We start from the raw sequence: 13,659 nt of genomic DNA on the forward strand, positions 1-13,659 counted from the left end.
ATTTTCAAAATTTTTCATGTGTTCACTGATCTCTGGGAAGCAAAATTAAAGGAAATATCATTTCCATGTCAAAACTTTACATCATAGGCAGGGCCTTGGCGTTTTCACAAGCATTTATGCGCTCAAGGGATTTTACTCAATGGCCATGAAGATAGGTATGGTATAAAGGAGAATGTTGATCCTATTTCCTAAAGATTTCCACTTTAAGTCAATCTTACCAAAACAGAGGCTGAGAAGATATAACAGTGGAAGTGCCTGAATATGCTAGTCAAGTAACAGTAGGTGACTACATCGGCCCTTAGAGAGAGGCTAGCGCAGATGGGCTCAGAATCGTGGTGCAGCAGGCTGACGTGGCCTCCCCTACCTGCCAGATAACACAATTGCCAAACAAAATAAACACGAGATTTATTTCCAGACTGAAGTCCCTTCCCAGTGCCTTCCTTATTGCACATGTGTACATCAGTACCATTGCAAGCAGCATCATTGACATAAAACACAAGAACAACCATACTGGGTCAGACCAACGGTCCATCTAGACCAGTATCTGATCTTCTGACAGTGGCCCATGTCAGACGCTTCAGAGGGAACGAACAGAACATGGCAATTATTGAGTGATCCATCCCCTGTTGTCCATACGGAAGCTGTTCCATACCCTTCATCATTTTTGTTGCCCTTCTCGATACCTTTTCCAGTTCTAACGTATCTTTTTTGAGATGGGATAACTAGAACTGCATGCAGTATTTAAGGTATCAGGGTACCATGAATTTGTATAGAATCAGAGGGTTAGGAAGGACCACAAGGGTCATCTAATGGCATTATGATATTTACTTTCTTACTGTCTATCCCTTTCCTAATGGTTCCAAACATTCTGTTAGTTTTTTGAACTGTCGCTGCACATTGAGTGGATGTTTTCAGAGAACTATCCACAATGACTCCAAGATCTCTTTCTTGAGAGGTAACAACTAATTTAGATCCCATCATTTTGCAACAGTTTGTTTTCCAATAGGCATTATTCTGCATTTATCAACACTTAATTTAATCTGCCATTTTGTTGGCCAGTCACTGAGTTTTGTGAGATCTCTTTGTAATTCCTTGCAGTCTGCTTCGGACGTAACTATCCTAAATAATTTTGTATCATCTGCAAATTTTGTCAGCTCACCATTCATCCCTTTTTCCAGATCACTTATGAATATGTTGAACAGCACTGGTCCCAGGACAGATCCTTGGGGGACACCACTATTTACCTCTCTCCATTCTGAAAACTGACCATTTATTCCTCCCCTTTGTTTCCTTTCTTTTAACCAAATAGAGATCCATGAGAGGACCTTCCCTCTTATCCCATGACTACTTACTTTCCTTAAAAGTCTTGGTGAAAGACCTTGTCAAATGCTTTCTGAAAGTCCAAGTACACTATATCCACTGGATCTCCCTTGTCCACATGTTTGTTGACCCCCACAAAGAATTCTAATAGACTGGTGAGGCATGATTTCCCTTTACAAAATCCATGTTGACCTTCCCCAACAAGTCATGTTCATTTGTGTCTCTGATAATTCTGTTCTTTACTATAGTTTCAACCAATGTGCTTGGTACTAAAGTTAGGCTTAACGATCTGTAATTGCCAGGATCGCTTCTGGAGCCTTTTTAAAAAATTGGTGTCACGTGAGTTATTCTCCAAGTCACCTGACATGGAAGCTGATTTCAGCGATAGGTTATATACCTAATTTCGTAGTTCTGCAATTTCACATCTTAGTTCTTTCAGAACTCCTGGGTGAATCTCATCTGGTTCTGATGACACATATTACTGTTAAATCTATCAATTTGTTCCTAAATCTCCTCTGTTGACACCAAATCTGGGACAGTTCCTCAGATTTGTCACCTAAAAGAATGGTTCAGGTGTGGGAATCTCCCTCACATCCTCTGCAGTGAAGATCGATGCAGAGAATTCATTTAGCTTGTCTGCAATGGCCTTGTCTTCCTTGAGTGTTCCTTCAGCACTTCAGTTGTCCAGTGACCCCACCGATTGTTGGGCAGGTTTCCTGCTTCTAACACACTTACATTTTTTCCTGTTGGTTTTTGGGAACCAAAACTGCCTGGGTCAGTAGAGTGCTAGGAGAATGACATTGGTTCTGTCACAACATGTCATTCTCAGGACCTTGGGAACCCGGGGAATGGGAGGAAAGGAGTATCCGAAACTGCTCATCCATGGCAGTAGGAGAGCATGTTGTGTAAGGAGCAGGAAACTTTCAGGAAAATCTCCTGCGGTGGGGTGGGTAGGGAATGTGGGGAGGGGGTGGGATGCTGGCTCTTGTGCTCTCTGTGTACCAGCAGGAAAGTGCTAGTTCACATTTGAGTGTTACACACCCTAGATTGACCTCCTGAACCCCCCACCCTCCTGGCTCACATCAGCGCTCGCATTTTTTGTTTTTACCCATGCCTGCAACCCTGAATGACCCAGCCCATTTCAAACCTAGGTTGCTACATACAGGAATTCCAAAAGTCATACAAGTTTGGGAGAAGGAGGTTTTCAGTGAAACTGGCAGAGAAACGGACAAGTATCTTTTGCTTCTGCAAAAAAACAAAAAAACATTTTGTCAAGCCTTACTTCCCTGAAGGATTAAAGTGAAGTTTGGGACTAGAGAGAGGTAGGAGTTTCCCCAGAATGCTAGAGCAATGGATGAGTTTCTGGGGTTCAGATTTATGGAACCAATTTGACAAAGTCAAAGCCTGGATGAATGCTTTTCTTTCCTTGCCTACGAGATGCTAAATCGAATTGCCATGGTATGTCTGCTACTGATCAGGTTAGTGCCATCTGTACTTTTGTAATTTTTGTGAAAGCAATTTATTCACTCATCCTAGTGTGTGTGTGTTATATTTATAGATTCATAGATTCATAGATATTTAGGTCAGACGGGACCATTATGATCATCTAGTCTGACCTCCTGCACAACACAGGCCACAGAATTTCACGCACCACTCCTACAAAAAAACCTCACACCTATATCTGTGCTATTGAAGTCCTCAAATTGTAGTTTAAAGACTTAAAGGAGCAGAGAATCCTCCAGCAAGTGACCTGTGCCCCACGCTACAGAGGAAGGTGAAAAACCTCCAGGGCCTCTTCCAATCCGCCCTGGAGGAAAATTCCTTCCCGACCCCAAATGTGGCGATCAGCTAAACCCTGAGCATATGGGCAAGATTCATCAGCCAGATACTACAGAAAATTCTTTCCTGGGTAACTCGGATCTTACCCCATCTAATAGCCCATCACAGGCCATTGGGCCTATTTACCATGAATATTTAATTACCAAAACCATGTTATTCCATCATACCATCTCCTCCATAAACTTATCGAGTTTAATTTTAAAGCCAGATAGATCTTTTGCCCCCACTGCTTCCCTTGGAAGGCTATTCCAAAACTTCACTCCTCTGATGGTTAAAAACCTTCATCTAATTTCTAGTCTAAATTTCCTAGTGGCCAGTTTATATCCATTTGTTCTTGTGTCCACATTGGTACTGAGCTTAAATAATTCCTCTCCCTCTCCGGTATTTATACCTCTGATATATTTATAGAGAGCAATCATATCTCCCCTCAACGTTCTTTTAGTTAGGCTAAACAAGCCAAGCTCCCTGAGTCTCCTTTCATAAGACAAGTTTTCCATTCCTCGGATCATCCTAGTAGCCCTTCTCTGTACCTGTTCCAGTTTGAATTCATCCTTCTTAAACATGGGAGACCAGAACTGCACAAAGTATTCCACGTGAGGTCTCACCAGTGCCTTATATAATGGTACTAAATCCTTCTTATCCCTACTGGAAATACCTCTCCTTATGCATCCCAAGACTGCATTAGCTTTTTTCACAGCCATATCACATTGGCGCCTCATAGTCATCCCATGATCAACCAATACTCCAAGGTCCTTTTCCTCCTCTGTTACTTCTAATTGATGTGTCCCTAGCTTATAACTAACATTTAACTTCAGTTGTAGGGTTTTCAGGAAGTGGTTTGGCTTGGTTAGAGAGGCGAGAAATAAGAGGGTAACAATAGAGGTGCACAAAATAATGCATGGCATAGCAAAAGTAAAGCAGACCCTCCTGTTTATCCTTTTTTATAGTATAAAAACAAAGGGAAATCCATCTGAATTGAAAAGTGATACATTGAAACTGGGAATATTTTCTTAACAAGACATAATTAATGGTGGATCTCACTGCTGCAAGGTAACATTGACTCCAAGAGTTTAGCAGGGTACAACACAGAACTGATCCTTAAATGGATAAATAGAACATCCAAAGTTATCGGATAGAGTGAAAAATATAAGGGATTGAAGGTTAACCCTTTTGCTTCTTGGCATGAACTGCTAACTGACAGAGGCTTGGAAGAAACTCCCCTGTAGGCAGTCCATGGAGCCTGTACATTATGGGGCTTCTTGCATCTTCCTCTGAAGCACCTGATACTGGTCACTGTCCAAGACAGGATATGATTTTATTATGTATTTATATGGTGATAGCGCCGAGAGACTCCAGCCAAGATCAAGGCCCCATTGGCTAATCAATGAACAAACATAGACTGAGAGACTATCTCTGCCCTAAAGGCTTTAGCTGTTTTGTCTGTGTAGATTGTACAAGGTGTGAGGGAAAACAGGCACAGAGAGGTGAAGGCTAGATTCACAGAGGTGCTTAGGCGCTTGGGTTCAACATTTAGGCACCATGGATATTCTCAAAGCCATGGCTCAGCTGCCATCTCATCCCAAAGTCCCCAAAGCACCTACATTTCTGCCAGCAGGCATGTGCAAAGCCATTTTAGTCCCAATGCTCAGACAATGCCTATGGGCTAGGGCTTTGCACAAAGGCCAGTCTGTGGGGGGTGCAGAGGGGAGGGGTGTCCCAGAATGCCCAATAGGCTGGTGGTTCAGAAACTCACCTGGAGGTGGAACATCTCAGGTCAAATCCCTGCTTGAGAACAGGAGCTTGAACCCAGGACTCTCACCCCCCAGGTGAGTGCTCTGACTGCGGGGGTGCTGGGTATTCTGGAGCGGGTCTCTCAGGCTCTCCTGTTGGAACTGTTCCACTTTGTAGAGTCAATTAAATATTTACTGAAGCAGGGATTTAAGCCTCCCACCCCCAGGGGAGTGCCCCAGCCACCAGGCCATAGAGACAATCTTTCTCTAACCCAGTGACTAGGGATGCCATTAGGCAGCAGAGCACCTAAGTACCTTTGTGAATGTGACCAGTGCTAGGGGGACCACTGGCTTTATCTGCTGAGATGATTGATGTCTACGATGGGGTGTGGCTGACCACAGCAACAGCTGGTGTACTGCCACAACCATGCACCACAGCAACAGGTGCTGTGCTCCCACAACCATGCACTGCAGCAACAGGTTTGATATTTATAAAAATACTCAGGGCTGGCGTGGCTCTGCACAGGACCACTTTAGGTTTCTCCCTGCCTTCTTTCTCCTTAGCATTTTCCCTACCCAGCATCCCCAACTGCACTCCATGAGCCTGACTGGAACTCAGAACAAAAATTTCACAGGCCACTCTTCTCTGCCTTTCATCAAAATGTTGATGGAAATTTCCCTTCCATCTTTAAAAAGAGTTCATGGTGAGGGGAAGGGCTTTGGACATAGCACACATATCTCTAGAGCAAACAGGGAAAAACTCTCTCCAGCTTAGGTAGCTGTTATGAAGTGGGTGAGTGGGAAAGTGTTACTACTTGGCAGTTGTGTTTGCCAATAGAATAGCAGGGTATTTCAAAACATGGGATTTGATTTCTCCAAATACCACACAGTACACAGAGTCTGCAGCAAACAAAATTTGGGTTCATAATTTGCCTGATTTGTAATAGCAGTTGCTATGTATGAATGTAAAAATATTATTTCTAGATTGTACAATCTGCAATTTAAAGGAACATCTTTATGATATCCATTAGGTCCTGAATTGTGTTGCCTCTGTCAGTTTGAAACCACAGACCCTATATGCAAATGTAGCCAGTTAGTAAAATCTCCCTTCCCTATGGTTGGATTCACTTCTTAAGCACCATGCACATTCAACAAGGATCTTTGAAGCAATGCTTACAGGTGAACTGAGGAGGAGGTTGTGCTAGGCATGTTTTAGCTGGTAGCTGCTCTCAAACACATTTCTAATTTGCGAGCGCTCTTAGTAATGTAGCATCACCTATTAGTGCCATAGCTATCCTAGAAAATGGTACCAACAAATCCCCACATGTGCTAATGCTAGTCAGCTGAATGAGGGGTAGCACTGGGGGGCCCCTAGCATGGCCATTGGTAGCTTTATTTTTTGTTAAACCAGTTTAATTTGACATAGGGATTTTAAAAAAACAGGTCAGGCTGCAGAGAATCTAGACCAGAGCTCCCAGGGTTTTAGCTCCTGTGGGAATGTTTGTGTACAATTTCCTCATTCAGACAAGGCTGGACTACTTGCTCTTGTTTCAGCTATTTTGCCCCCTCCCACCCCCATTAAACATTTTAGGATTCAGCTGGGCTGGTGCGCTGTAAATCATTGATATAGTGGTGACACCATTTCTATCCCATTGCAGTTCAGAACAGTCAACCAGCTACTACGAGTTTCTTGGAGTGAACAGCTGTCAGGATGTGGTTCACTTGTATCGGCTGCTGTGGGCCTCCACAGTCCTGAACATCATTGGCTTATTTCTTGGGATAGTCACGGCAGCCATACTTGGGGCCTTTAAAGACATGGTAAGACTTGCAATTCCTGCAGCTTTTCATCAGTGGTGATTTCTGTATGTTGCTAATTATCCTGTTACCTAATGTGTTAAAAAATACAGACAACAGAACCATACACAGCAAGTGCTCACAAAATGTTTCCTGCATGAACTTTGAGTCCTTGGCCTGTGCTCTGGCCAGGTGTTATAGCTAAGTAGGGTCAGGGCGGGGTAATACACACGTGTAGGTCAGAAACTGGCATCTGTAGCAGTCCTGTTGGTGGTTCAGTAAGTGGCCTCTTTTTATCTGAGTAAGCACTGAACCATTGGCCCAGCTTGGTGCTAGAAGGTGCCAGTTTAATAGATATGTGAAACTGAGGTCCTAACCACTTGTGAATATTAAAGATTGTGTGATAGTGTTCCAAAGAGCAGGGATTAGCTCTGGGGTATCAGCCAGGTTCTGATGTGAACTGTCACATTCTGCTAACCTAAATCGCCTTTTTGGTTTCCATAAGAGGTACTGTTCTTCTTCCCTGCCTGCCCTAACCAGCTGTGCAGTGGTGGTGTGTGGGGATACTAAGTAGCTGCTGTGTCGTAGAGGTGGCTGTGCTTAAGTGGTGGATAAAATGATTCCAAAATACATGGCTGTATGTTGCTGGCTGTTCTGCAACGGATAGCAGATCAAACCTAGGTTACTGTGATTACACCGGGTTAGGGAAGCAGCACAGATGGAAAAGGCATGCTTCCTCCCTTCCCCTGAGGAGCAGTCAGCACCACAGCAGTGTTTCCTTTACAATATTCAGAAATCTTTGGGGTATCACTTGCCAAAAGCAAGAGGAGGGTGGAGGGACCAGGGAGCATTGTCTCCAGCAAAGCTGCCTTCATTTAGCTGCAGAAGTCCATGCATAAGTTAATGTTGCTTGTCGCTACATTAATTCCTGGTGTGCATCTTCTGTGGTTCAGCAGGGACCAGGACTGATTCAGACAAAGCTGGTCAACCTATAGCTACAGAGGTCCCTGCCTAAAGGGCAGGTTGAAACAGTGATGTGATGTTTGCCTTTGCTGCGTGATAGGGAGTGTAAGCTATTTTGTGCTGCCTGAGAGCTCAGCAGTGATGATAACTTAAGGCCCCTGATGAATTGTGATTTCTCCCCCTTTATTGCTACTCTGGTAGGCGCATGTCACAAGCTACCCTCCCCTCCCGACAAAGCTGGCAGGTCAGATAAGTTTGAGTAGGAAGGGGGTAGGGTTGGATAATGTTACACACTGAATCTTGGGCCTTGCAGCTCCCATGCCCAAGCTGATGTGTTTGCACGGGGCTCAAGATTTGCTTGAACTGCTTCTGTCGGAGGAATGGGTAGCATACAGCTGTGGTGGGGAGTTAATGCAGCGTGGATCACTAACCAGGCTGCAGGGATGAGGTGGGGGTAGGCATGGAACACAGAAAAGCTGCTGCTCTGCACAAATACCCTGAGATCCATCAGGTTGGGGCCAGAGGTGGCAGGTTTGTATAATTTTTGGTGGTGCCCAGAATGGGTTCAAATCCGCCGCCCCCCCCCCCCCACACCTGCCTAAGGCTCTGGGAGGGGGTTTGGAATGTTGGCAGGCTCTGGGCTGGGACAGGGGGTTGGGGCACAGGATGGGGAGTGCAGGGGGGTTGGAGTGCTGGGTTGGGACGGGGGGGTTGGGTGCTGGGTGCAGGCTCTGGGCTAGGACAGAGGATTGGGATGTGGGAGGTGGTGTGGGGCACGGAGCTGGGCCGGGGATGAGGAGTTCAGGGTGCAGCATGCCGGTTGCCCCAGGGCTTGGGGCCAGAGAGGCCAGCCCTCTCCCTGTCAGCAACAGCAAGCTCCAGGGGACACTCACCCAAGCCCCGCCAGGCTGCTGCTCAGGAGGTCCAGCCAGGATAAGCCCTGCCCCCTGGAGTCGACTCAGCGTCATCAGCTGGGCGGACGGGGAGAGGGCAGGCTGCCATGCACCTCCTCCCCTCCTCTCTCCGCAGGCACAGCAGCCAGCTCAGCCTGCCCACAGCACCACTCCCTTGTAGATGGCTGTGGCAGCGGCCGGCAAGGGAGGAGAGCTGCAGGGGGCAGCCACCCACTGCCCAGGGCAGGCAGGGATGCTCGGGGGAGGCATGTGGGGGCAGCAGGTGACACCAGGGGACACTCCGGGGGAGGTATGCAGGAGCGGCAGGCAAGGCCAGGGGAGAGACCTGGCTCCAAAGGTTGGTGGAGCCAGGCCCCCCGGGCCCTGAATTTGCTGGAGCCCAGGCACCACGGGCCCATACAACTTGCTACCCCTGGTTGGGGCTAGCATTTCCCACTGATATTTTGGCTCTTTGTGGTCAGCAGGTCATGTCTGCCATTCCTCCAATGGTGTTAATCCTTCCTTTAACTGGGGAGGACATGAAGCGGTCCTCAGAGGGTTTTTTCAGGAGGGGATGATCTGGCCCCTCGTTTGTCAAGCACTTCAGGACCTTTGGGATGAAAGGCTGTGTGTAAATGTAAGATGGCAGGCTGTATTTACAGGAGCTAGGAGCTGACAGCAAAGGTGATTCAAAGTACATATGAACATAACACTGACACTTGGAGACATTCCTGTATAACAGTGGTGCTCAAACTTTTTCAGTCATGCCTCCTCTGATCAGTGACAGAATCTGTCTGTGCCTCCCTCTCCATTACTGCACAGCCGAGGCTGCCTCGGCAGCTGAGCTTGGGCTGATGGAGGAGCTGGGGATCGGGGAGGAGCTGAGGCTAGGGAGCTGGCTGGGGGCAGAGATGGAATGAGGGCTGGCTGGGGGTGGAGCTGGTCTGGGGGCAGAGAGGGTCTGGAGATGGAGCAGCACTTGGGGCTAAATGGAGTTGAGGGAAGAGCTGCATGCCTTCCCCCCCCCGAATGTTCCTCCACATCACCCTAGGGGAGCACGCTCCACAGTTTGGGGACCACTGCTTATAAAATATATTCCTCCTATTCAGACACAACCACCCCAGTGTGCTTCCTTCAGCAAAACACACACAGGAAAACAAGCTATCAGTAACTAACTCTGTGTCGTGATTCAGGGCTTTTAGAAATATTTTATTATAGCAGGGTCATGGGAGTTATTTAAAAAAAAAAACACTTAAGAGGCTGTACAATGTACACCAGTACACAACTGTCCTCCTACATTCGGTAAACAACCACACTCAGCCATTTGTGCAAGCAATGTATAAACATGCAGCAGAGTATCGTTTACTCTGAGGCGTGAGGGGGACTTGGTGACTCAAGGGGAAGTGGTATGAGGAGTGTTCCCATAGTGCCGGTGAGGAAACACAGCAATCTAGTAATGAACAGCCTGTGCCTCCTTTGCTGAAGGGAGAAAAAGCTGCTTTCCAGTGTTACTTTATGTTCTCCCTGTGTGTTCCATAGAGGCGCACGGGGAAAGGTCACATGTAAAAACAAGCAGGTTAGAACAGGAAGGAGAAGAATCGGGAGATTCCTGAGCAGAGGGGAGAATTACAGAGCCAGTTTCAACCAATGCTGACGCGGCCCTTCTGCTTCATTCTTTCTCCTTGTCTTCCCTTCTTTGTCTCTACTTCTCCCTCTTACTTTGGAAATGATTGAGATGTTGCTTTTCCTGGGTCCCTGGGCCACTAGCTTTGTTCAGGCCAGTCTCCTGCATTGGTTAAGATTTATCTGAAACATAGTGAACATCAACCACATTGGAACCATTTAAAATGTCCTGCTCTGGGTGTGTCAGGTTTGACTACCCATTTCAGCTGTTGTCAGCTTCTACTGCTTGGGATACATTGGCTAGGGCAAAGAGGTGAAAGGAGGAAGCCTTTTCGGTACTTCCCATTGGGTGATGATGTGGCTAGTGACAGACTGTTGTGAAGTGTTTTTCTCTTCTGAAGCCCTCACTGGATCAATTTGTGAGCACCACTGCTACATCAAGAATTACATTTCCATCTCTTTGAAGACTGAGACATCACCTTAGTCTTCTACCCAGCACTGGAAATCTCAAATTTGTTTCTGTAACATCTGCTGTAGGTGCTCTAAAGGACAATGGCTGCATTGCTAAATGCTAAAAAGTTTCTCCAGGCTAGCAGGGCTGCTGTGGGCAGAGGCACAACGTGCATTAGGAGACAGATGCAGATAAGTAATGGGAAGGTGGCTTATAAAGCTTACAAGGCAGGTTAAAAGGTAATTAAATTAAATTATGCTTTACCAAAACCAATAGGAGTTGTGAATACTCCTCTGAGGATTAGGTTATAATGGTGAAATCCACCCCTGTGCAGAGGGCCAACACAAGGCTTATACAACACATAAATCCCACTTTTACTTAAGCTAAGGCTTAAATGGGAACTTAGGTGTTGCACAGACCTTGGACTGATCTTTTGCTCCAGAAATACTCATTGGGGTGAAACTCATCCCTCTGCAAGCATTGATTTAATCGCATTGTTCATGAGGGATGCAAACCTATTGAAATGTTCCTACATGAAACGGAATAATTGTGACCAAGTTTCATACCCTCACACATCACAACGTGCTGGAAAGGCTGAGCTTGCATTTACAGATTTGAGCACTCAGGCCAAGCAAGCATCCAAGCAGCAAAAAGCAATGGAATGAAACTACAGCAGCAGTCATGCACCATTATCTCAGTGCGGAGCAAGTTCATTCAGCTCCCAACAATGCTGAGGAAATCGGAGAGCTGCTTACATTTCCTCTGCAGCAGGAGTGGAGGGGTGGGAGTGAGCACTTTATCTGCTTACAACTAAAGCTGAATTTGTGTAAATCACCACAAGCATGTGTTAAACAGAGAAACCCCACAATAGTGTCAAATGTTACAAAAATCAATAATAGAATTGCTGTTATCCACTGCAGCAAATTATTTTCCAGTCTCCTTTTAGGCAACCTACACTATCTGGTTTACTGATTTGCTACTTTATTTCAGTAGCTGTGTATCAGTGAACAGCTGTTAGGAAACTGGAGACTGGGAAAACACTAAGGAGAGGCATGCAAAAGGGCATGAGGCTGATTGATATAAAAAAATAAAATTTGGTGTGAGAGAATCATAATCTGTTTTTTCATGATGTGGTATTCTCAGAAATGCCCACAGGCTGTGTGAAGGTTTATTTAGACATTGTCCTTTACAGCTACTGAGGGCATTTCTTTAAGGATGAAACCTAAAAGAGACAGCTAGGATGTCTACTAAAAATCACGTGTAGCTTTTGGGAGTTATAGCTACCAGTTATAGCTATAGTGGTGTGAGAATGAGTTGAAAAACAAAGTGCAATTGCTTTGAAACCCATCAGATTTTCCTGCAAAGAAAATATTATTTTGTCTTCCAAAAACTGGAACATAGTTGCTTCTGGTGCATGAGTTTCTGGCACAGTGGTTTTAAAAGTTTTCACAGAGATTGTGGTGAGAAGGACCGACGTACGTAGCATGTAACAAGCAAAGAAATTGGCTAACTGCAAAGATACAAATATAATACCAGTGTTTCATGTTGTTGTTGAAAAAACATGTCTGTCTCTTGGTTTATATCAATGGATAGATAAGTCTCAGTCTGCATTTTATGTTTCATTCTGACTCAGGGCTGAGCCACATTCTGGCATGAGTAACTCATGTATTTCTTCAGCTTGAAAGGCCTTACTCTCATTAGCTTGTTCTCCCTATTTCTCTGGAGTAGGGGATGTCTCTGTGTTCCACACTTTCCTTTCTCCAGCCATGGAGGGAGAGAGGCCCAGCTCCACAAAGATATTTAGGGACTGGGCCAGAAGTACTGGGGGGAAGGGGGGAGCAGTTCTGTCTTAATGTACACGTTCGTATTAGATGTCTATAAAACTCATGTTCATTAGAAAAAAGCACCCCCTACAGCTTAGATACATGTTGAAATTTACCTAGAACGGGGCTACGTCGACTGTTTTTTCTGTTGAAACCAATGGGAGGACAATCCTTTCCATTTCAGTAAAGCGATTTCCAAGGGACATGGCTACCTCTGTGCAATAAGCTCAGAGTCAGCCCCTTCCATAGAAACACCCAGTAAAGTTATTACTGTAATTGTATTGATGTATATTTATTATTTCTATATAATTATGTATCAATCCAACATTTGATAGAAAATCATTCTTATTATGTCCCATGTTATTTGTTCAGCGCTGACCTGGTCCTTGGTGTTACACAAAACCAAAAGGAAGCCCTCAGCCCCATCAGCATGGAAATGTCTGTAACTGCCACCTTCCCAGATCAGCATGGATGTGAATCTGCCGACGTTTCCTCACTTAGGCTTCATGGACAGAATGGAGTTTTAGGAAGGGGCAGCATGAATGGCTACAGAGTATGGGAGAAAGGAGTGGCAATGGAAAAAGAGTTGCCTTATAACCTTTTGAATGGCAGAGTGTTACAACTGGTTTTTCAACATTTTCCTAGTATGAAGCTCAAGTATGAAACTGCAGAAAAACCTGAGTGTCTCTGGATTAAGTTTAGAAGTGTGAGCAACAAGGGTGATGTCGTGGTAGGAATCTGCTATAGACCACCGGACCAGGGGGATGAAGTGGACGAGGCTTTCTTTCGGCAACTCACGGAAGTTACTAGATCGCAGGTGCTGGTTCTCATGGGAGACTTCAATCACCCTGATACCTGCTGTGAGAGCAATACAGCAGTGCACAGAGAATCCTTTTTGGAAAGTGTAGGGGACAATTTCCTGGTGCAAGTGCTGCAGGAACCAACTAGGGGCAGAGCTCTTCTTGACTTGCAGCTCACAAACTGGGAAGAATTAGTAGGGGAAGCAAAAGTGGATGGGAACCTGGGAGGCAGTGACCATGAAATGGTCGAGTTCAGGATCCTGACACAGGGAAGAAAGGAGAGCAGCAGAATATGGACCCTGGACTTCAGAAAAGCAGACTTTGACTCCCTCAGGGAACTGATGGACAGGATCCCCTGGGAGAATAACATGAGGGGGAAAGGAGTCCAGGAGAGTTGGCTGTATTTTAAAGAATCCTTATTGA

The 13,659-nt window shown here is 45.6% G+C and overlaps 2 protein-coding genes across 22 annotated transcripts in view; one reads left to right on the forward strand and one right to left on the reverse strand.

Annotated features, from left to right (window-relative positions):
* The window catches only part of TMEM255B (transmembrane protein 255B), a 111,851-nt gene that overhangs the window by 82,705 nt on the left and 15,487 nt on the right, over nt 1-13,659 (forward strand). For 13 of the 14 annotated variants that reach the window (XR_012159677.1, XR_012159671.1, XR_012159672.1 and 10 more), the window contains one exon: nt 6,548-6,707. Coding sequence is in view for 9 of the 14 variants with exons in the window: in XM_073350614.1 (XP_073206715.1) it covers nt 6,548-6,707 (160 nt within the window). In the remaining 5 variants the exon portion in view is untranslated. Of the gene's footprint in view, nt 1-6,547; nt 6,708-12,808; nt 13,254-13,659 lie in introns of all 14 variants that reach the window. The other variant, XR_012159680.1, reaches the window with a different exon arrangement.
* Nucleotides 1-13,659, reverse strand: part of GAS6 (growth arrest specific 6) — a 155,281-nt gene that overhangs the window by 47,786 nt on the left and 93,836 nt on the right. The window contains exon 17 of one of the 8 annotated variants that reach the window (XR_012159658.1): nt 209-6,775. The exons of 6 other annotated variants lie outside the window; for them this stretch is intronic. The gene's annotated coding sequence lies outside the window, so the exon portion shown is untranslated. Of the gene's footprint in view, nt 1-208; nt 10,346-13,659 lie in introns of those variants that run through there. One more of the 8 variants, XR_012159657.1, reaches the window with a different exon arrangement.

The sequence above is a fragment of the Lepidochelys kempii genome, chromosome 1, assembly GCF_965140265.1.
Source record: "Lepidochelys kempii isolate rLepKem1 chromosome 1, rLepKem1.hap2, whole genome shotgun sequence".
NCBI classification, from domain to species: domain Eukaryota; kingdom Metazoa; phylum Chordata; order Testudines; family Cheloniidae; genus Lepidochelys; species Lepidochelys kempii.